This window comes from Salminus brasiliensis, chromosome 3, assembly GCF_030463535.1.
Source record: "Salminus brasiliensis chromosome 3, fSalBra1.hap2, whole genome shotgun sequence".
In the NCBI taxonomy this organism is placed as follows: domain Eukaryota; kingdom Metazoa; phylum Chordata; class Actinopteri; order Characiformes; family Bryconidae; genus Salminus; species Salminus brasiliensis.
In genome coordinates this window covers 25,464,427-25,488,264 of record NC_132880.1, presented here as the reverse complement: position 1 = coordinate 25,488,264, position 23,838 = coordinate 25,464,427, and the positions used below count along the sequence as shown (strand labels likewise).

Genomic DNA, 23,838 nt, shown 5'->3' with positions numbered 1-23,838 from the left:
TGCCTCAAACAATTAAGGCTGTTTTCAGAGCAAAGTAAGGGCTCCTACCTAGTACCTAATAAAGTGCTCGGTGAGGAATGCGCTGTAATTCTCCTCCACACCGCTAAACGGCGCTCACACCCAAAGCCTGTAAGCGACCAAGGGAGAACAGCGTCGTTTTGTTTACAGACGCTTTAGCCGCTAACAGGCTAATTGTACTTTTAAACCCAAACGGCGGTGGATTATCATCCTGCTTGTACGATTAAGGGACACAATGCGAGCTTTATATACTATTACTTCACACAAACTGTAAGAGACCTGTGAGGAGTGAGAGTAGAGAGCCCGTCCACAGTGCATGTGTGTCAGTCTGACCTGCGCTTGTGCTACAGGATCTGGTCCACACTGAAACCCCAACGCTAACGGCACTGTTAGTCTAAACGGGTGACATTTCTATCGCAGCCACATGAACACATCCAGTTCATTAAACAGCAGTAAGCTCATTCAGCGCGCCGCGAGAGAAAGGTCCTAGCGCCAAGGCGGTGAAAGTGTTGGAAAAGCCGCTAACAGTCTGAGAGAAGTCGGCCCCTTTGCTCTGCAATGTCTCTGGTTTGCTACGACAGCAGCGATGAAAGCGACCGGGATGAAGCTCCGAGTCCGGCGGCCACACGACCCGAGCCGAGCCGGGCTCCTGTCGAGAGAAAGCTGGACCTGCCAAAGCCTAAAAAGCGCGGAGAGCCGGTGAAAATCTCCGTCCCAGAGATTAACGCAGCGAGTGTAAGTCTGGCCTGTTTTTGCTGCTAATGCTGCTGCTGCCCCCTTCTCCTTCTCCTCCACTCTGGAGATCTGCTGACCTTCCTGCACATATTCCAGGTGCCCGTTCCGCCTTAAATGGTGCAGCAGCTAGTTACATCCTGGCGCCTGGATGCAGTGCGAACTGCTGCACCATTTAAGGTGGAACTGACAACTGGAAAGTAAAGCTAACTTCAGCCCAGCCTTGGAGCCTTGGATTTCACCTCCATCTCTAGCTAACTCCAATCCAGCTACTCGAGTACCTCTAAAGATTTCGTTAGGTGGTCTAAAAGCAGGCCTGATGTCCACTAGGGGTCAGCAGTATGGCTTAATTAAACACAGACTGGTCTATGGCAAAACCTTCTCGTGATGGAGTTCATAATCTAGCTCCCAGTGGACTCGTATTAGGTGTTCACTGTTTAGGCATAGGGTTGTAATGATACCAAAACAAATCAACACTCATCATTGAGAACCAATGCCCTAAGTCTCTCACACGGATCAAGCTTACATAGTTGAACACCAGTGGTGAATTACCATGCAATGTGAACTGATGGCATACTGTGTTCTCCCTGTGTGGGTTTCCTCTGGGTGCCCCGGTTTCCTGCCGCCTCCCAAAAACACACACAGGTGAATTGGCTGTGCTAAATTGCTCCTAGGTGTGAGAATGTGAATGGATGCTTGTGTGTGTGTGGTCTGGTGCCCTGTCCAGAGGGTATTCCTGTCTTGCGCCCGATGTTTCCGGGTAGGCCCAGGACCCACTGCGACCCTGACCAGACAGCAGATCGCAGAAGTGCGCTTCTAGGAGAAACCTTCAGTTGTTGCAGACCCTTTACATTGTGTTGACATCCTTTAGGGAGACAGAAGTGATTTGCCAAGTTCTTGTGTGCTATTACTCTGAAGAGCGCTTTTTGACTTTTATTTTTTAGGAATGTAGGCCACATGTGGTGCCAACCTGCTTAATAAAATGAATAATAACTTAAAGTTGGAGTATTAAACTGTTAAACTTTGAAAAACGATTGAACTTTCTTGGCCTTATGTGCTCGATAAAGTTACCTCTGTCGTTGTTCTTTTATCAGTCGGACTCAGATGAAGATGAACCAGTGAGGAAGAAAGCAGGAACTAGGGTAAGTCATCATTTAGTGTCATTATGCCCTACATGTCACGGCTGTCATTAAAAAAAGCCTCATAGGCCTCTTTCACACTCTAAACATGTAACATTAATGGGATTCCTAATGTCTACTGGATTGTACTAGCCCTCCTGCAGGGAAACTGCTGGCTTCACTTAACCAGGATTTAATTTTTTATCTTGTATTTAATTCAATATTAACTAGCAACATCATAGAAATAGAGTTGCTTGGAATAACATTTGGTTAAATGAACCTCCCTCCACAAATAAGGGTGTTTTTCCTTCACAAGTTGGTTAGCATTTTATAGCTACAGCTTATTATGTAGTTGAATTTGTAGTTTGAAATTTATAATGGAATGCAAATGGTATAATAAAAGGCAATAACTTGTCAATAAAGTTTTTAATTTGACCGTCAATGCCTTTGGTTTGTTTTACAGGGTGGTGGTCTGTCGTCTATGCTGCCCCAACCTAAAAACCTAGTGCTGAAGGAAATGCAGCGCCCCCTGGTGCCTCACGCCCTCACTAAACGCCCAGTGGCAGCTCCACAGTCAAAAGGGACCAAACCAGGCTCGCAGGCTCTCTCTGGAACAAGCCCTTCACCCTCCGCCATTAAAGCTGCCGCGAAATCTGCCGCACTGCAGCTGGCCCGGCAGATGGTGGCAGACGAAGAGGGAAGTGACGATGAACTTGCGCCCGAAAACTACTTCTCCCTGGCAGAGAGCTCCACGCAGCCCCTGGCTGCTCCTTACCCGGAGACTCAAGTGTACACCCCTGCCCTACACTCTCCATCCAGCATGGAGGACGCCCCCCTCGACTTCGGCTCTAAAGCAGAGTCGCACAACAAGCCCACGTGGGCTGCGCATGATTTTCAGAGAGGTGATTACCAAACCCACAGTCAGGAGCTTCAGGATCCATCACCAGAACCTTGTCCTCAGGTATGATTGACAGAATGGCTTGTTCAAAACAATAAAGTGATAGTTTGGCCAACTCCTTAGTCCAAATTGTAGTTGATCAGCCTGAAGTCTGAAGTTTTTGTTAGTTTTTGTTGGAGCTATAAGGCTAATGTCAGGCTAACAAGTAAATGAATCACAGTGCTAACTGTCAGCCCAAATAAAGGTGGAAAGTATGGCAAAAATTGCATAAATTGTCACAACACACGATTTGCATCACAGTACGGACGATATAGTTGCAGGTTGCGAGTAAAGCTGGGCAATATGACTATTTTATCGTATCATGATAAACTTTATCGTGGTACACAATATGCTTTTATGAGTGTATCATGACTATCGTCAGTGCTTAAATGAGCAGTGATTAGACGTGAATAGATGTTTCAAGTACGGATCACGGTACTCAGAATGGGAAAGTATTTGGATAGCAGTTTTTAAAAATATATAATATCATGATATATAGTTTTTCCATATCGCCCAGCTCTAGTTGCAAGTTCAAGTTCAAATATGTTTAATTATAAATGTGAGAGGACTCGCACACATTCCACAGTTGTTTCTTTTTTTGCAGGACTATTACAGTGAAGGGTACTACCAGGACCAGGGTGCTGAGTTTACTGAAGAAGAACCAGAATCCTCCACTCTGTTCAATGATGAGGCAGTAAGTGATTTCAACTTGAGTTAATTGAACACAGAAAAAGATATAGAAATATTGATACAGATATAGGCATGTGATAATTATGATATTCTAATGATAAGACATGAGTCAAATTTGCCTGGAAATTTCAGAGTCAACCTGGATAGTGTTGAGTTGTTTGCCCAATTGCACTATTAAAAAATATTGATTTTGAAAGGATTGATTGCTTATCTGTGCTTATTTGTCCAGCATGTAAAATATTTTTTAAAAAAAGCACACTTATGTTTGTGAATTTTATCCTTAGTTCCGTAGGCTACAGGGCAAACAGAATCGAGGGAAAGAAGAAATCAAGTTCTTGGAAATTAAAGGCGATGACCAGCTGAGCGGGAGTCAGCAGTGGCTGACCAAGAACATGAGTACAGAAACAGAACCACGCAAGTCTTTTAGTAAGGTAAGTATCCTTCTGTGTGGTCTGTACCGCAGGACAGATCATTCAGCAAGGTTAGTTCTGTGGTGTAAATCCTTTAGCAAGGCCGGTACCACGGCTCAAATGGGACAGCTCGGGCAGGTTTTTGTCATTTTTGCCTTGTAAACGAACAATAGAATATGAAAAATGATTTGAATAAATTCTTTTCTATTTCTAGAAAAAAGGAGATCAGCCAACAGGGCAGCAGAGACGCAAACATCAGATCACATATCTGATTCATCAGGTGAGTGTGTGAAAAAGTAATGTGGATAAATGTCCCCCGTGGACTGTTGGCTTCTGTTGCATTAGATACTTTATGATTGATACACAGCAGTATATAGAAAAAAATCAGTGGGCCCAGTTTGGGGTGGGGGGCTTATTATGCTAATTGGGCTGATTCGTTTTGTTTTTTTTTTTATTTTAAACTACAGATTAACATTTAATATAGCTAATAAACGAATCAATATCGCCCAAATTTTTATAAAAACATAAAACCACAGATACACACACTCACACACACACACACACACACACTTCTCATCCAGATTATTTTTCGGGTGGAATTTGTGAATATGGTTTAAGGGGGCTCCGAGTGGTCCAGCAGACTAAGGTGCTGCCACTATGACTATGAAAATTGCTGGTTTGAATCCCGGGTCATGCTGCTCGCAATCAACAGCCGGAGCCCAAGAGAGCACAAGTGTGTAGGTCTCTCTCTCTCTCTCTCTATCAATCAATCAATCAACCAATCAATCAGTCATGTGTTTTATGATTCCGCCCATAAACATTACTGTTTACCGAAGATGTTGGCTAACAATATCTCTGTCTGTCCTCAGGCTAAGGAGCGCGAGTTGGAGCTGAAGAATAACTGGGCTGATAATAAAATCACTCGGCGACAGACACAGGCCAAGTACGGCTTCTAGCGGACGCCAGGCTAGTGGGCTTGTTAGCTATGCTAACTACAACTGTGTGTTCTTTTGAGTCTGGGTTTACAGAGACTCTATAGACAAAGTGGACATCTGGGCACCATTAGAATTCCTTTATCACTGTCAGGCCTGCACATAATATTCCATCTTAAGCAAGGGATCTGAAGACACTCTCTCATCGTCCACTTTAGTCCTGCTGCACGTTAAGTTTTATCGATGGGAGGTGTGTATTGGTCGATGGAACCCAAATGTCAAACTAGTCTACTCATTACTTCCCCGTCTTCGGACGTTGTGCGCAGGTTTATTTTGTTTTGTTACCAGTGTAAACCTTCTACCATGTTAGAAAACATCCCTTGTAACTCATTGTTAGTGTCCAGTCAAGTCAAGAGATTTGACTTTGAGTAACATGCATTATATGGCCAAAAGTATTGGGACACATTCATTGTCTTTTCCGAAATCAAAATCAAGGGTGTTAAACTTTTTTGTTTTGTATGTGGAGTAACTTTCTACTGTGCAGGGTAGGCTTTCTTTTAGATTTTGGAGCATTGCTGTGTCAAGGCCATTTGCAGCATCAAATGCTCCAGAAAGTCCTATTCCTATACTATTGACAGTACTTCTCTACAGGAACTAGACAAAGTTTGGACATATAGTGTATAACACGTGATCTGACTGGGACTGCGAATTAGAGCTTTTTTCCCCTTTAATGGCTTTCATCACCCCCCCCACAGCCCCCCCCCCCCCCCCCCCCCCCCCCCCGCCCTGAATATTCGTAATCTCTATTTTCCGAATCTATCCTGTGTGGTCAGTTACCATAAACAATGCATTCCCAGAGCTTAGAAAAGAACAGAAAACCCCTGGTCTCAAAACACACTAAATAGAAGCTAATGGACAGATGCTTCAGCAAATGCTTATTGTACTGTTGAGTTTCCGACCAGTGGGTTTTTTGCTCTTCACACTTTCTTTGCTCATAACAATAGTGTGGGGGGGGGGGAGCAGGTTTTATCTTAAATAAATAAATAAACCACCTACAAGAGGATATATGAAGAACCCTTGAACCCATTTGTTTTGTGTACATGGGAAACACACCACACTTATTGCCTGCACGCTACAAATGCGACCAATAGGTTAAAAAACTTTTCTTTTTTTTTTTTTAAGGATTTTGACTGTAATTGAAGCCAGTCCAACAGTCCAATGCCACACCACAGCCCTACTGGCTGGTCTCCTGGACAGGGATTAAGCCTAGTTGTGAACTAATATATATATATATATATATATATAATTTTTTTTTTTTTTTTTTTTTTCTCAATTCGGTAAAAAATCTTTCAAAATGCTGTGCAGTTCAAGACTAGTCTTAATCCTTGTCGGGAAAACTGGCTCTATATCAGGGTTATAAGTTCAAAATCCTGGAGCCCACCACACTGTAATTTTGCATATTGTGCATTTAATCACTCGTGTAATTCCTTTGTTAATTATAAAGCTGACTACCGAGTTCCCTATATAGAAATGTACTTTCCCTCCCTATGTTATGTACTTGCTTGCTGATCTATCTCCATGACTGTATTAGCCTGGTTTGGGTCAGGCTAGCAGTGTACTCTCCTAAAAACATCCTGTTGTAATTAAGTTACTAATTCGAAACAGAACAGGTAAGATATTTTCACTATGTTACTTTTTTCTATAGATAACTCAAGTGAGCCACTGTTGGGTTTCAAAGTTAATGGATTCTCAGTACTAGCCTGGATCCTGTAAAAAAATAACAGTATATAAACCTGATAGCACACTCCTGTGTCTGCGTTCTGGTCCAGGCTGTTACTCTGATCTGCTTGAATATGAACATAAGCTGGGAAGGATATTCGGCTAAGTGTGCTAAAAGAGCTCTTCTATTCACTGCCAGGAACAACAGTGTAAACAGTACAGTAAGTTGGTATCGCTCAATAGCAAGGGTGGGCAGAGGGGGAGAGGGGTGTCAGGGTCCAGCAGTTTGATGCAGAGTTCCCTGCTTGTACAGACCTACTACTAAAGCTGGCAATTAACAGGTCAGTTGAATCAGGTGTGCTTGAGTAAGAAAAAAATTGCTGCAGGAATTCCCATCCCTGCTCTATAGAAGGACAGGCTTTTAATGTGAAGCTGCAGATGATAATAATAACAATAAAATGTAAGAAATGTGACTTTTTTTAATGTCAGAAATTCTATGATGTGTTTGTCAGATACAAAGCAAATGTTATTAGTCCTATATCCAAGTAAATAACTTTTCAAGCCCACTAGTAGTGTGTATGTCATTATTGTTAAAGGGCTGTATCATGGAGAACCCCCATTCACACCTAGAACATATTTACAAACTGAATTCATTGTTTTTGTGATCTCACTAAAGAAATCACAACTTGATCTCCGTGATTTTGAATGTGGGATGGTTGTTGGCGCCAGACTGGCTGATTTCTAGAGTCTACTTAGAATGGTGAAATAAGGGAAAACATTCAGTGAACCGCCTTGTTAATAGAGGTCAACAGAGAATGCTCAGGCTGGTTTAGGCTGCCTGAATTTTTACTGTAACTCAGGTAAGTACTTTATACAACTGCACATACCCAGTATTAGCATAGCGTTTCTAATAACTTGTAAGAACCAGGAATTAATTTTTGGCGTCTGTAGTGGACGCAAGTCTGAGACCAAGAGATCAAGCACAATTTGAGCAGTCAACTTGAATCCCACTGTGCCCTGGGCTTTCAAGTGATGCCTAAGTTGTGGGGGTGTGGCTAAATTTCAGATTTTATGGCAATAATATTTGGTTTCTGCTAAGAATTAAATTGTTTCTTCAATATGAAAGTCTTAACTTCAATGTTGGAATTGTAGATCCTTTGTAGAACACAGCTTTTATCCAGTGTACTCTGTAGTGGACAATAGGACTTACTGCCACCTGAATCTCCTTTAGAAAGCAGAGGGCTGAATGAGTCAGAAAGGTTTTTTACTGAATTGAGGTGTGGAGTCAGAGCTGTCCGAAGAGAAGCTGGACCAGGGTTAGACAGTAGACCACATAGTTGAAAGGTCAAAGGAGGGCCTGTCAGTTTACTAGGAGCCTGAACAGGAACACTGCTTTATAATACATTTGCTTAAAGAGCATTTCACAATGCCCATTACTATAGACTGTGGTATGGTACCCAAACTTTTACTATAGTACAGTTTCCCTGCTTTTAATTGAGTTAGATTGTGGTACAGTACCCGTACCTTAACTATAGTAAAGTTTCCGCTCTTGTAATTGGGTTGGATTGTGGTACAGCATCCATACTTTCACTGTAGTACAATTCAATTTTATGTCTCTTACCAATTTGAATCAAGTAGAGATATTGTAGAAAAAAGGTATTATTTTTATTTAGATTTGAATCTGAAGTAATTTTATTGCTCAGCTGTTTAGCAGATTCACATTTCTGCCACATTGCAATTTATTGACACCAAAACAGACAGAAAACAGAAGCAAAAGCTGTTACAAACTAATATACGTGGGATGATTATTCCGTGTTGGATTGATGTTCTACCTCCTGCTTCTGGAGAAGCCTCCCCTGCCGTGGCTCCACAAACGGCACCACAGACATGGGAATGCGTACTGTGTCCAGTCCATTCACCTGAAACAGACACAACAACAGGTAAATTTTTCTAATAGAGTGAAATCTGGCACACCTGATTCAGCACAAGCTTGAAATGCAGCGGTACTATTTAAAAACACATGGTGATGACTTGTGCAAAATGAGATTCACCTGGTCTCATCTTTACATTCCGTTCATTTTCTATTTACTTCTACTCTTACAGCATACACTACAAACTTAAAACTACTATTTTAGAAGACACCCTGATGGCTAATGGATCAAATAATGATTTGATTCATTTTTAAACAAGCAACTTACTCTAACTTCACACCAGTAATCCCCCAGGTCTGTGATTGGCTCCTCCGGTAGAGTCAAAGCATGTGTTGGCACAAACACGCCAAGCTTTGGGAGTCAGGACGAGGGAGAAAAAAAATATATATCACCACAAGGATTTTATACCAACTTTTGTAAAGAACAATATTACAAAGTTCACTAAAATTCAGATAAAATTATTTGGTGTGAGATGCTCCATTATAGAGATTTCATTTCTTCACAGTGGTGGTGAACGGAACCAGACATCTGAAGAGTTTAATGTAGAGCTGGGCGATATGGAAAAAGTTTATATCACAATATTTAAAGACTTTTTTTTTTTTTTTTTTTTTTTTTTTTTTACAATATGATATTTATTGCAATATTTTGTCATGTAGACAAAATGCACCAACACCATATAAAAAAACCCCAAAAAAACCCCCCCCAAAAAACTGCTATCCAAATACTCTCCCCTACTTAGTACCGTGATTTTTACTTTAAATATGCGGCACTCCATTGAATTAAATAACTAATTACACTTATTAAATTAATGTGCTTATAATTATTATTAAACTTATAATAATTAAATGTTTTTTTTACCCCCTGTCAAAATATAATGGCAGAGCTGGCCAAAACAGCCACTATTAAACCATCATCAACATTACATATAAAACACCTGCAGCATAGATGAAAGTAGTGTAGTGGTTTTGGGTCATAAATCAAATGGCTACATTGATGTGTTGAGTCATTTTACACCAAACCCACTCTGAAGGACTAATCATCTCTTTGTAGTGTGTTTGATGTGAGGATAGGTGGAAAATCTTACCTTTTGCAAAAAACGCCGGCAAACAATTTCTTTTGTGAGTTGGTACTGGATGGAGGTGGGCATGTCTATTTCAAGTTTGGATTGCTTCAAGAACTGCACAGTCTGCAGACAGACAAACAAACAAACAAACATCTTCATATCAGTTCATTAACCAAGGTTTACTAGATGTTGTCTTTGAGTAACGGTGCGAATAAGCCAACCTATACCTAGCTTGCTCAAGCAAGGGCAGATTCAGACAATATTAATACTGTGATTTTACTGCTATATATACTAATTAGCCATAGCCTAATATTGTGAAGGCCCCCTGCATGCCATCCAAATAGCTCTGACTTAACGCACATCCAAAGGCGTCCTGTAGTCTATGGCACTAAAATGTTAGCAGCAGATCCTTTAAGTCCTGTTCAGATAAGCTAGCTTTCGTTGCCCATGCACATCAGTGAGCTTTGAGCACCCATGACCCTGTTTCCAGTCCACTGGTTATACTTCCTTTTGCTACATACTGACCACTGCATGCTAGGAACATCCCACAAGACCTGGCGTTTTTTAGATGCTCTGATCCAGTCGTCTAACCATTACAATTTGACCCATGTGAAGCTGTAGCTGCCAAGAATGGACCAGCCCCTCCGTACTTGATGGCAATGGTCAGAAGTACTAAGAGCCCTTCGAGCTTCAAGTATGGCTCGGCTTGACCCGCCACCCCTTAAAATCCACAGAAGACAAGCATCCAGGCTTTTTTCTGTTCTGGCACCAAAGTGGTGGAACAAACTTTCCCTGGGTGTCCGAACAGCAGAGTCGCTCACTGTCTTCAAACGCAGACTGAAGACCCAACTCTTCCAAGAGTACTTGGGCCTTGTGTAGTGTTGAGTATTATAGTCTCCATACTGACTTTTGTTTTTAGTAGTATCGTCCATCTTTCCAAGCTCCAGTTCTGACACTTGTGTCTACATCGTAGGGTCAGCAGGGGGCTCCTGTCACCATCATTAGGCATTTATGTTTCTTTGGAAAAGCCTTCATTACCCTTGCACTTTGATGAGCCCCGTCGCTGTTGTGCGGTCTATCCCACCGTAGAACCCTAGCAGTACGTCTCCCACAGGCCTTGCTGTTTGGGAGACGCTCCTACCCGTCGTCTGCATGCATCAATCCCTGATATCCCAGATAGCCCAGACCCTCACATGCTGTTATGAGAATCTATCTATCATTATTAAATTAAATTATATTACATATTGTCATGTATTCTGACAGTGAAGCACCTTGTAGTTTATGAAAACACCTGATTAAGACTAAAGATTGCCCTTGCCCATCTTGTGTTAAATTATATGAATATCTTTCCACATTGAAATACCCTTAGAAACTCCTCTGCTCAGCCTTCTCACGACACACAGCACAACCGACTGGATAGAGGTTGATAATGTAAACGTCTCTCTGCTGATATTATCAGTTATCTAGATTGTTGGCTGCTAAAAATCCCTACTTTTTTAAGCAGCCAGGCCCTAGTGTTCACAGAGTTCCAGGTAATCAGACAAAACCACAGAAATTCCTTAAAAATGTGCCACAATTCTGAGATAATGACATCCTCTCCACAAGCTCTCTCACATTTACATTTATGGCATTTGGCAGACGCTCTTATCCAGAGCGACTTACAAAGTGCTTTGCTATTTACCCAAGAAAACCTCAGCTAGTTAGAATAGACCAATAATTCAAAAGAAACCTCTAAGCTTAGACATTACTAAACACAATACAATAAGACGACCATAGTACTTTAATCGTCCAAGTACTCTCGGAAGAGGTGGGTCCCTCACCAGCTCTCCGGTCCGAGTCTGGGTTTTGTCCTGTTCTTTTCCTTCTTGCAGAACCTGAGAACACAGGGATGAAGTGAGTGAGTGACAGCAGACTGGAAACACAAATTAATTTATTGAATTTATTAAAGTGACCAACGCTTCTTTCTTCGCTGAACATCTTCTTGTTCTCGGGGGACGGGTACACAGCCAGGCCCTCAGGCAGCAGCTTGTTGCGTCCGACAGATTTTTTCACCAACACCGTGTCCCCTCGCCCACCAAGCTCTGTCGGGACAGAAACAAACAAAACGTGATCAAAACGTTTCATTTATTTTAATGTACTGATCATAAGGATTGTAAGCTCTTTAGTTCTTTAGATCCTTTCTTTATTTAAACAGACAAACACTGCCCTGATGTTGTATTTGACCCGTATTTGAACAGATTTTTTTTTATTTTTAAGAATATGAATTAATGTTCTTTTTCCTCGTGTAAACAATAAACTCTGGGTGTTCAGATGATAAGCATTTTTACATTTTGTACCACAGTATAATTTTAGTATCAAGCTTTGTCCAATGTATTTCTTTATATCGATTAATATCAAACTTTGACAGTTTCGATATCTATTTTCAAACATCAGAATAAAAGATAGTTTAATGCAACTTGTGTATAAAAAAAACAGAGCTGTTAAATTCTGGCACCTTTGCAGAGTTGCCCCATTATTTAAGGTGGAGTAAGTCAGCGAATGCTTCCTAAAGCAGAATCTGAAAACTCTCATCAAGCTCTCGCTAACAACACTAAAAGCTTGGGACGAGAGAGACGGCTGGTACTCACTGGGCACCGTCTGCGTGAGGAGAAGCTCCATTTTGTCCTGCTTTTTGTGTTTTGTGTCTTCGACCATGCGGTAGATTCTGTGCCTCCGGCCATACAGTCTGGGTGGACGGCCCTCCTTCGACAGAGGAACCTGCCACCATCTTTCCACAATAACCGTGTTCTGACAAAAACACACACAGATCAGCTTAAAACTTCGGTCAGGTTTCACTTCATCCTTTCGGTTTTCTTCTTAAAGCAGCAGTATGCGATATTATGCTATATTTGCCAAGTCTTGCTCCAGGACTTCCCCCTGCAATTCGTGCTTTGAGCCATCACTAAAGAACACACTTCACACAAGCATTTCTGGACAAGCGAAGAGATCCAGAACTGTCGCTGGATGTGAAGGAAGCATGTGGACTGAGGCGGCAGAGTAGTAAATGCAAACGTTTGGGCACCCTTGGTGACATTACTGCATTATTTCTAATGCAAAATTACTGGTTAGTAGCTTGATTCAACCTTAATTAAAGTACCTTTAACAATAATTTGTCCCTTTTCAACAGGGGTGCCAAACTTTTGCGCATGTCTGTATCACACATTCCCTGAGCCTTGCAATTACCAGTTTACACATGACACATCCAGGCTACACCACCACCTTACTGCAACAGTACATAAAACCCCAAATAATGTTCGAAAATAGACGCATTCTGATTTTTTCTGTAAAGATTCTGCATTGATGCACAAAATGCCACAAACTGACTTTTACACGCATGAAAGTTTAACAGTACCAAACAGTTCTGGTGAAACAAACATTAATGAAGTCATTAATTTATTTATTTATAAACATACAAAAATAAACCAGACAGCAGAAAGATAAAAAAGTAGACGTAGAAGTAACCCATAGCTGGCAATCCAGCTAAGCTCATGCTACTCGTTACAATGGGCAAATTAAAATGCATGCTACAGAAATCCAAAATCAACATGCATAAAGAACGGTTTTAAATGAGCATCTTTAATATGAGGGAAAAAAGGCTTCATGGTGTAAATGTAACGGAAACACATCACCAAGCCTCGGATGTCCATTCTCAAACCCTTTGCAGCTCTTGCCATTTTACTGTCCTGCAGGTATTTTGTCTCACTTTAAATTCACTGTTGTGTGTTACCATTTCCATTTCCATTTAAGGCATTTAGCAGACGCTCTTATCCAGAGCGACGTACAAAAGTGCTTTGCTATTTACCCAAGAATAACCTCAGCTAGTTTGAATAGAATAGAATTCAAAAGATACGTCTAAATTTAGACACTACTAAACACAAGTCAATAAGGTGACCAGTGAGTGACTCTGCCGTTCGGACAGCCACTTTGGTGCTAGAAAAAAGCCTGGACGCTTGTCTTCCGTGGATTTTGAGGGATGGCGGGTCGAGCTATGTTTACAGTTCCGTTACACCATTCATCTATTAAGGATAAGGGTAATAACTACAACACTCAATGAATACGGTTCATTTCTAACACCATTTCTTTGCTTTATAGAACTGGCAGTGGCTCTACTCTGGAAACAGACTGATCATATCTGGCACATGATTTCACTCAGTCATAATCGCTACACTACAGCTTTCAAACTCTGTTCATAAACCTTAAGAAGTGTTTGCATTTTCATGCAGCAACCTAGGCATCAATGTAAGTCACAAGAACAGGGTGCGTTCTGGTATGACCACGCCCCCAACACATTTCATTGGCCACTGAGGGTTTTGGGGCTTAAGAGTGCATTTCTGTGGCAATGGATTTATTTCACAAATGAAGGAGCTGTGCAGCCCCTACAGTGTCCAGACCGTTGTGGAAAAAGTAGAGCTCTAGGATCAAGCTAATTTTTGCAAGCCAATCTGTGGAATTCTAGGAAAATTTTAGCTCTCTATTAACATTGATGCACTGAAACATGATTTGGCTGTTACAGATTAAATGCACATATCTGAAGCTCACAAACAATAGAAATCAGTGGCCAGTACTGATCTGATCATCTTTCAGCATGACTGACTGATAGCCCGAAATCAATAGGAGGGCAAGGCTGGATGCCAGATTAACCTTTCTAGGCTAATGTATCATGCGTTATCTTGCAGGGCTTCTGTCATGTTCCGTGCATCATCTCTGAAGCTACTAAAACCTACTCTGCTTTTTGGAATCAATCACATGTTTTGTGCCATTAGTGGTCTTTGTTAGCTTTGCTTCCATCTACATAATATTGCCAAACTGCGTAATGTACTCTCCTTAAATGATGCTGAGAAGCTGGTGCATGCATTTACATCATCAAGATTGGATTACTGTAATGCTCTTCTGGGTGGAAGTTCATGCAAATCATTGAAAAAAAGCTCCAAGTAGTTCAAAAGAGTGCTCACTGGGGCTCAAAAATGTATATACCCATACATCACTAAACGGTTTGGCCCTACAGTATTTTGGGGAACTTCTTAAACCATACAACCCATCACGTTCACTTTATTCGTAGGCCGATTTTCTTGCCACTGACGCCACTGGCTTTCTCAAAAGAGATTTGAACTATAGAAATACATTTGTATTGAACTGACTTGAATTTACTCTGTCCTGAAACTCACTGTACTGGGTCAGTGGTGTTTTCTCACTTGGTTGTATTTTCCTAGATTCCACAGGACACAAAATCCGAACTGGAATCCTTCTCGTTCATATAGACATTTCTCGTTTGGCAGTTCAAAACTTTTTTATCTTATCCAGAGCAACTTACAAGGTTACTCGTATTACACAGGTGGGCCAATGTAGTGTTAGGAGTCTTGCCCAGGGACTCTTATTGGTGTAGCGCAGCATAGTCACCCAGACCGGGAATCGAACCCTGGTCTCCCACATGGTGTTGTTGTAACGCAATGGCAGGTGGTGGTGTTATCTGTTGCGCCACACCAACGACAAGAGTTGAAATACAAGCATCATTCTACTGAATCTAAATGAACAATATCTGTGATTTTTCCAATTCCCAGAAATTATTAGGACTTCTCTGACAGCCTAGAAAACAGCAATTATTAAAGCATGCCCAGGTGGTTGTTTTGCTGTTCTACCTACAGGAACCCCCAAATATGTATCAGTTGTGACCACTGCATATGACATGATATAATATGACTTAATATCGACTCATATCTGTGTTTTGATTTTATATATGATTTTTCAACAATATTTAATTTTAATATGACAGTAATCGCCTTAAGTCCATCATGACACTTTTAGTAGACTAGGCTTACTTAGGATGGCTTCTGGTTTAAGTTTTCAATTCCACCTTAAATTGTGCAGCCGCTTCAGTCTGTGAAATACCGCTGGCTACAACGGCTGCAGCGCTATTTAAGGTGGACCAGAAATATACTAACTAAATATGTAGACTGAATTCAACCCAGACCCGTTATGATAAAATAATAATAAAATAATAATAATGATGATCATGATGTGTAAGTGTTTTACCTGCTGTGCTGTGAGCGAGAGAGCCCGGGATAAACAGGTTTTTAGATTGGAAACAGCTCCGGAGTGCTCAAGGGCAAAACGGCCAAACACCAGCGACAGCATCCTGGAGACAAAGCCAACACAACAGCGGCCAGACCCGGGGGATACTAGAGACTGTCCGCGATATTAAAACACCTTATTTAACACGTTAGCATTATGCATACGCCGTTTGATTAAACCATAGACCAACGTTACAACCGCACACACTTCATCCCACCAACATGTGAACGCCACCCGCTTCTTCTTGGTCTGTTTTTACTATCCGGCTGGTTGAGTGCTGCGGTGCCTTACTGCCCCTACTGGCAGCTTTACTAGCTAAGTAGCCAACGTCACACTTCATAAACCAGGATTCAGTCACTATCCACTGTTTTACAAAACTCTTGTCGCCTTGTGCTTCTACTGACTGGCCAATTTATTAGAAACCCCTACCATGTTCTTTCAATTCACTGGTCGCTTTATTAGAAAGACCTACTTCGTGTTTAGTCGCTGGCTAATTTGTCAGAGACACTTACACTACATGACATAGGGACCATGGCTCTAGTGCACTAATATATTTTATGTTTACATTGACATTCCGTTAAATCTTCTCAACATATAATACAAAAATAAAAATAATACTAAATAATAATAATAATAATACTTGTGTTTGAAACAAATGCTCTAATGGCAGTAATTAACTCTAGTGTAGAAGTGTTCATGTGTGTTTCAGTGCACTAGGGCCGCGTCCAAAACACATTCTAGTTAGCCTACTAGTATGTCTAAAATAGTGCATTGCTCGTATAGTGATTTGGACACTGCCAATAATCATTTTTACAATCTGCCCTAGAAACCGTCTGAACCCTCAGTTGGTTCACTACACAGAGAGGACTCGATTTGAGGCACGACCACAGTGTGGATTTGAGACACGGCCCCCATTATCCCGAAACGACTTTTCCTGAAACACAGGAAATCCAGCCTCCATGTATTATCCATCAGCAACGGATAATCTTCAGCGACTTTATTTATCTCGCATAAACCGCAAAAGGAATTATTAACCAAAACATCGCGTACACGAGGCAGTCTGCGTTTGCAGGTCCACTCCGTGCCGTCCTTTAGTTGTGCTCCAGACTGCTGCTCGATTCTCCGCCCGCAACACAATGGAGTCCCTTCGCCATCAGCGCCTCCAGCCCGGGGTTAGCGGTACCCTGCGCGCCTCCCTGCGGCCTGGAGTTTCCCCGGGATCCCGCATGTCCCCCCAGGCTCCTCCGGGCCCTCTGCTCGGGTGTTCTGGTCCTCCGCCCCCGCTGCCGCCGCTCTCCAGCCTCGGTGCCGCGGGCCTGGGCTCCATGGACATGGCGGGGCTGGGGTTCGGGCTGTGTAACCCGGCCAACCCCACCAACCCGGCCGTGCTGAGGGAGGCCGTGGACGCGGTGGTCCGGAGCTTCGCCAAACACACACAAGGATACGGCAGGGGTAAGAAACACTCCCGGCTCCGTTCATGCAGTGCATATTTCTGTGTTTCCAACATAACACTGACACAACTTCAGAACTTTAAGCTGATCACATCTAGAAACCTAATAGCAGACCTGTCACTCACCTCTATACGAGACAAAGAGCAGATAGACAGACAGATAGATAGATATATAGATAGACGGATAGACAGACAGACAGATGCATATATAGACAGACAGGTAGATAGATATATAGATAGACGGAAATAATGACAAACAGGTAGACAGACAAACAGATGGATGGATGTATAGATAGACATACGGACAGACAGATGGATACATAGATAGACAGATAGATGGATACATATATATATAGACAAACAGACAGCTGGATATATAGACAAACAGACAGCTGGATATATAGACAGACAGACAGACAGCTGGATATATAGACAGACAGACAGACAGATGGATATATAGATAGACAGACAGATGGATATATAGATAGACAGACAGACGGATATATAGACACACAGACGGATATATAGATAGACAGACAGATGGATGGATATATAGATAGACAGACAGATGGATATATAGATAGACAGACAGACGGATATATAGACAGACAGACAGACGGATATATAGACAGACAGACAGACGGATATATAGATAGACAGACAGATGGATGGATATATAGACAGACAGACAGATGGATGGATATATAGACAGACAGACAGATGGATGGATATATAGACAGACAGACAGATGGATGGATATATAGATAGACAGACAGACGGATATATAGACAGACGGATATATAGACAGACAGACGGATATATAGATAGACAGACAGACAGATGGATACATATATAGACAAACAGATAGATGGATATATAGACAGACAGACGGATATATAGATAGACAGATAGACAAACAGACAGATGGATATAGACAGACAGACAGATGGATAGATAGACAGATGGATATATAGATAGACAGACAGATAGAGCTGAAGCGGGCTGGTGATCAGTGCTTACAGACTTTGATGCTTATTGCGTTAGATGTTAGAATCAGGGCTGAGCGGCATGGTAAAAATACTAGATCGCAATATGTAACGATTTTTTTAATGATACATGATATTTATCACAATAAATGTAATCACAGACTAAAAACATCAGTAGCAACAGATTCTTATAAACTAATATTCAGATTCTCTCCCAGACTGAAGACAGTGATTTATACTCAACATCTGCTGATCTTCATCCAGTCTAAACACACTGTAATGAAACCCACTTAGAAGAGCCTACAGTGTATCACGATATATAAATAATTTATCACAATATGATCAAAAAGGTATAATTAACACATTCTCTTAAATGCACATTGTGTCATTTTGATATTACAATTTTTCAGTAATTACATCACCATGCCTACAAAACAAATATACAGTAGTTATAAATGGTGTTTAACAGTTTCCACTTCTGTTGCTTGAATAAATGGAAACATGGTCAATATAATTTGGCCTTTTTATACAAGAATTTTACAAAAAAAAAAAAACACCATTAAGTTTCAGTTAAATCCATTAATAAGAAGTTAAAGGAATATGGTACATGTGTAAATCTGCCTAGAGCAGGCCGTCCTCACAAACTGAATGACAGTGCAAGAGGAAGACTAGTGAGGGAAGCCATCAAGACTCCTATGACTAATCTTAGGACTAATGCTGCCACCACCATGCTTAACAGTGAGGATTGTGTTTGCGGTTCTTTGGTCTTCATGTTGTATTTGTAGCCAGATATACAGATTAACTTGACCTTGCAGACTGGTGTCTTTAAAAGTAAGTGAATACTGTAGCAATTTTAGGTACTATTCAAATCACCAGATCTTGACTATTTAATAGGGTGAGAATTTGGGAAACCTGGAATTGTTGAATTACCTTTAGGCAGTCTCTAAAATAGCAACTTTACAGGAGAAGGAAACTTAATAAAATCAGTGGAGCATTTCTACTGGTTCATCATGAAAGTTTGACACAATATAAAAAACAACTGGCAGATTTATAATGTTAAAAAGTGAACAGCTGTAGTGAAACTGCTGAACCAGTATAAAAAAATGTAGTGATAGTAAAACTGTGGGTTCGGAGGAAAGTGCAGCATACCGGGCTCTGCTGCATCTGATACTGGCCAATTTTGCTCTGGAGTGATGTGCTCTCTCGGGCCCCCGGCTGTCGATGGCCAGCAGCATGACTGGGATTCGAACCAGCGATTCTTTGGTCATAGTGACAGTGCCTTGTTTTCTGGTCATAGTGATCATAGTGACTGTGCTTGTTCTGCTGGACCACTCATGTCCCCACATCCTCACAAAATGCATTTCTCACAAGATCAATACTTATAATAATAATGAATAAAAAAAAAGATTTATGCTTTATCTAGAGAGATGAAGACTTTTGGGGTAGTTTATGCTTCTGGAAGGCAGGCTTTGAGAACTTTAAACTGGCTGCCCTGTTCAGTAATAGCTGCCCCCCCTTAATGTTTATCCCAGGTCTACAGCCATGTGTGTAGAATTATAATTTCTAATTTAATAAAAAAATAAAATAAAATTACAAAGACAAAATGATTTTTCAGTTCTTTGACCCCATTCTCACCCCACTTAGAGCACTTGAGCATCTGGCTATTGATCACAGGCTTGTGGGTTTGATACCTGGGCTCGGCAAGCTGCCACTGTGGGGCCCTTAAGAGCAAGGCCCTTAACCCTCTCTGCTCCTTTGGCGTCGCAGTGATGGCTGACCACCGCCCTCGGTATGCATGCTCACGGTCACTGTGTGCGTTTGCTCACTAGTGTGTAGGTGTGTGTGTTCACTGGTTACAGGCGGAGGCCAAATTCCATCTGTGTCCAACACTAATGGTTCATATGGTAGTCTTTAATCTTTTTGCCTTTAAGTATTGTTGCCTTGAATTAAATGGAAAATGGGTGACTATAGTGGGAGGGGGGATGGAACTACAGCCGTCAACCACTGAAAATTAGAGCTTAACCCGCTACTAGGGTGAACAGAGTAATGGCCCCAAGTGCAGAGTGTGATGAAAATGAACTAGAAACTAAACTAAAAACTAAAAGGCCCCCAAGAGAGGGGCAGGGGGGATCTAAGGTTCCAACAGTAACAGGGAGGAACAGTTTCAGAAACATAGACTCGTGTATAAAGTATTCACACTGCTCAGGAGACGGACGAGAGGATTGAGTCTAATCAGCCAATCGGCCTTACAAAATATATAATTGTTGGTTAGTTAATGAAAAGGAGCTTGATCAGGTGTGTTGGATGAGACAAATCCAAGACACAAAAATGAGTCTGCAGGACTGGCATTGGAAACCTGTGAACTAAAGCAAACACGTTGACGTTAATATCTGCTTCTGCTCGGTCTTAGTGAATGTGGTGGAAGCTCTACAGGAGTTCTGGCAGATGAAGCAATCCCGTGGTGCAGACCTGAAGAATGGAGCGCTGGTGGTGTATGAGATGGTTCCGTCCAACAACCCGCCGTACGTCTGCTACGTCAGCCTGCCCGGAGGAAGCTGCTTCGGGAGCTTTCAGGTATACCCCTTAACGCTTTGAAACAGACTGCTTTGAAGAAGGCAGTGATATCGGGAAGAGTTCCCATATAACTTGCTATTGGTCATCTTCTCATGTCCCTGATTTTGATTTTCACATCAATCAGTGAGCAAAGGTTTCTTCAGATTCCCCCCCTGAGACGAATTCTGTTACCATAAAGATATTTATTTTTCATGGTGGTTGTGAGATTAAATCACATAATTCAGAGCACTAAGACAAATTAGCGCTACGTCACAATCACAGTAGACTTACTTCCGGGGTGGACAACATGGTCTGCCACAGGATCAGTTATTCCATCTGGACAAAATAAGTAACACAGGAGGCTTAACTAAGTATCTTAACTCAGAGAACGACTGGACATACTGATATCAGGCCTCTGTGGCGGGCCGTGAATATTATAGTAGGGGCATAGTAGGCACTATACCCCTACAGGTCTACAAATATAACAGGTCTTTTCACAAAACAATATATATATATTGTTCATGTGTATATATATATACACATGAACCTGCAACCTCTAACAAAACACTCACCAGGTCACTCGTCCCCACCAACCTTTTACAAAACTTACAAAGTTTTCAATCATCAGTTTTGTTGATCTCACACATATCAGCCTCAGCTAGCTTAGTTGACAGAGAGATTTACCCATCAGTCTTTGCGTATTTAGGGGGTTAAAACAGCTGGGGCGTTATCTGGGATGAGCATCATGAGCAATACATATAAACACAAAGTACACACGACCCAAACCTGCTGCATGTCCATAAAGTCACATTTCTTCCCATATTCCATATGTAATATACATGATGCATGTTATATGTGGAAAAGAAAGTGGTCGAAGATTGCTGTCAAAGCAAGACGCAGTCTTTTACATGCTGCCGCTGCTGGGCATTCTGAAGTTCCCTTAGTCAGCATCATGTGATTAGTGTGTAGGGAAAACAAGGGCACCGCTTAGAGACCCTGTGGGAAAGAATGCAGCTAGAGTTATGCAACCAACATCACCACACACCCTCGCCGTGCATTAAACCCCAGACCACCTTTACAAAAGAGAGTAACACAAGGCTCTGAATCTAACAACAGTAATCTAATAATCTCTCTCAAATCTGAAATCAGTCCTCAATGCTTTCAGTGTTGACCATGGAATTCTAAGGTTCTACCTGTTTCCCAAGTTCTCACTGTCCTTCAGATGGTTCACAGTGACCTCTGTTCTGGCACCCAGTACACCTGAACCAAGCCATTAAGAACACCTTGGTTAAGTGTGATGGGAACTGTGGTAAAATATGGACCATTTCAGGGAGTTACGTGTTTTTAAAGGTAATCTGACTCATCGATTTGTCTAATCATGCCAGTTTTGTCCGACGAAAGCTGAAGCACGGCGGAGCGCAGCCAAAATAGCGCTGATGAACTCCGTTTTCAACGAGCATCCATCTCGACGCATCACGGACGAGTTTATTGAGAAAAGTGTGTGTGAGGCGCTGGCTTCTTTCAATGTGAGTTCACAGGCCTTTTTTTTATGTGTACTGTCATTGTTATTGGAGTGAAATGACACCAGTAATCAGCACCACACTCATTTTTTTAAGTCACTGGTTGAAGTTGAACTGGTTTAAAATTAAATATCTGTTATTCATCACCCTTTGTCTGTCTCTAAACATGTATAAAATAGGTTGCTATTAATGCCAGTGTGAGCATTATTTACTTTACTTCATCTCATTATGTTTCACCAACTGTAAATGCAGTGTGAGAAAGTAACCAGAACAAGATCCACCAATTATAAGCAATATTCTGTGTTTATATGTTGCAGGGAAACAGAGAAGAAGCAGACAACCCTAATACAGGTATTGGAGCATTCCGCTTCATGCTGGAGTCCAACAAAGGCAAATCCATGCTGGAGTTCCAGGTCAGGAATTCTAATATCTCATATTTCAATCTCCTTTTCTCCGTTTGGTTTTCAAGCACAGATCTGACTGAATGTTACCAGTGTACAAAAGGACCATACCTATATAAAGCTACTGTAATTGATTGAAATTGGCTGAGAATGCTGATCATTAATATGGGAGGATATTGTTTCTTATTTATATTTTCTATTATATAAATTTAATTTAGTTAAACAGAGCTTTACTGACTGATATCACAGTCCGTTCCTAATGTTAACACAGCCTTGAATACTATATTGACTGGTAAATCAAGAGCTTTATGGCTCAGAACTCTACTCACCAGTGCAGTTACTGCACTCGCTGCACCTAGCCTGCGGTTAGTCTCATGATCCATCTTCCTATCAGTTGTAAACAAGACTCTTGATACGTGAGACTTGCACTCCTCCACTTGAGATAGGTTTGCCTGGAGAGAGCTTGTTGTACTTTTCCAGGGTACAACTATGGCCTCTAACTTGGAGTCCAACAGCAACACTGAACAAGCTTATAAGAATACAGAGAATACGGACACAGCTCCTACAGTACAGCTGGTAATTACCAGCACCAAAAATGTTTGTGGACACCCCTTCCAATGAATGCATTCAGGTACTGTAAGTTGCACCCATTGCTGTCACAGATGTGCAAATGCACACACAGCTTGTCTAGTCCCTGTGGAATGTTTTGCCAATAGTACTGTATAATGTCGGGTGTGGGACAGAGGGGTATAAAGCCCCCAGCATTGAGCTGTGGAGCAGTGGAGCTGTTCTTCTTTGTAATAATAGTGCCCCATTCATACACTTTTTAGATAAACTGGGAATAAGGTGGGGTGCAACATCCAACACCCTGACTTCACTAACGCTCTTGCAGTCAGATCCTCACAGCAATGCTACAAAATCTAGTAGAAAGCCTTCCCTGAACAGTAGAGACAGTGGAAACAATGAAGGAGCAGTCTATAGTGTATTTCCGCTGTGGATAATTAGCATCTGCCGATAGATAACAACAAACTCTATAACAATGATAATGACAGTATCATGTAACTGTATTACTGCATTAATCATTAATAAGTGCCCTCTTTCATAGGAGCTGATGACTGTTTTCCAGTTGCTGCACTGGAATGGAAGCCTTAAAGCCATGAGAGAGAGGCAGTGCTCTCGTCAGGTCAAATTTAATATTCTACATCCACACACACACATACACATGCATACACAAAGTTGCTAAAGTTGTTTTTTGAGCTTCCCTTACCTT

At 41.5% G+C, this 23,838-nt stretch overlaps 3 protein-coding genes across 3 annotated transcripts in view; 2 read left to right on the top strand and 1 right to left on the bottom strand.

The window, feature by feature from the left end:
- Nucleotides 1-138: 138 nt before the first annotated feature.
- prcc (proline rich mitotic checkpoint control factor) lies at nt 139-7,122 on the top strand. The gene is made up of 7 exons (XM_072675690.1): nt 139-753; nt 1,845-1,892; nt 2,332-2,829; nt 3,410-3,499; nt 3,780-3,926; nt 4,120-4,185; nt 4,775-7,122. Exons 1-7 carry the CDS (start codon nt 577-579, stop codon nt 4,859-4,861), a joined length of 1,113 nt encoding a protein of 370 aa, XP_072531791.1. The 5' UTR covers nt 139-576; the 3' UTR covers nt 4,862-7,122.
- Nucleotides 7,123-8,224: 1,102 nt separating this feature from the next.
- Nucleotides 8,225-23,838, bottom strand: part of mrpl9 (mitochondrial ribosomal protein L9) — a 23,446-nt gene continuing 7,832 nt past the window's right edge. The window contains exons 2-8 of the mRNA XM_072675689.1: nt 15,620-17,078; nt 12,178-12,337; nt 11,507-11,631; nt 11,371-11,424; nt 9,572-9,673; nt 8,755-8,838; nt 8,225-8,475 (exon numbers count right to left, since the gene is read on the bottom strand). Coding sequence (XP_072531790.1) covers nt 8,362-8,475; nt 8,755-8,838; nt 9,572-9,673; nt 11,371-11,424; nt 11,507-11,631; nt 12,178-12,337; nt 15,620-15,721 — 741 coding nt within the window. The 5' untranslated portion in view covers nt 15,722-17,078 and the 3' untranslated portion in view covers nt 8,225-8,361. The remainder of the gene's footprint in view (nt 8,476-8,754; nt 8,839-9,571; nt 9,674-11,370; nt 11,425-11,506; nt 11,632-12,177; nt 12,338-15,619; nt 17,079-23,838) is intronic.
- The window catches only part of lix1l (limb and CNS expressed 1 like), a 13,292-nt gene continuing 5,995 nt past the window's right edge, over nt 16,542-23,838 (top strand). The window contains exons 1-5 of the mRNA XM_072675688.1: nt 16,542-17,110; nt 20,505-20,668; nt 22,033-22,173; nt 22,485-22,580; nt 23,674-23,751. Of these exons, the coding sequence (XP_072531789.1) occupies nt 16,795-17,110; nt 20,505-20,668; nt 22,033-22,173; nt 22,485-22,580; nt 23,674-23,751 (795 nt within the window). The 5' untranslated portion in view covers nt 16,542-16,794. The remainder of the gene's footprint in view (nt 17,111-20,504; nt 20,669-22,032; nt 22,174-22,484; nt 22,581-23,673; nt 23,752-23,838) is intronic.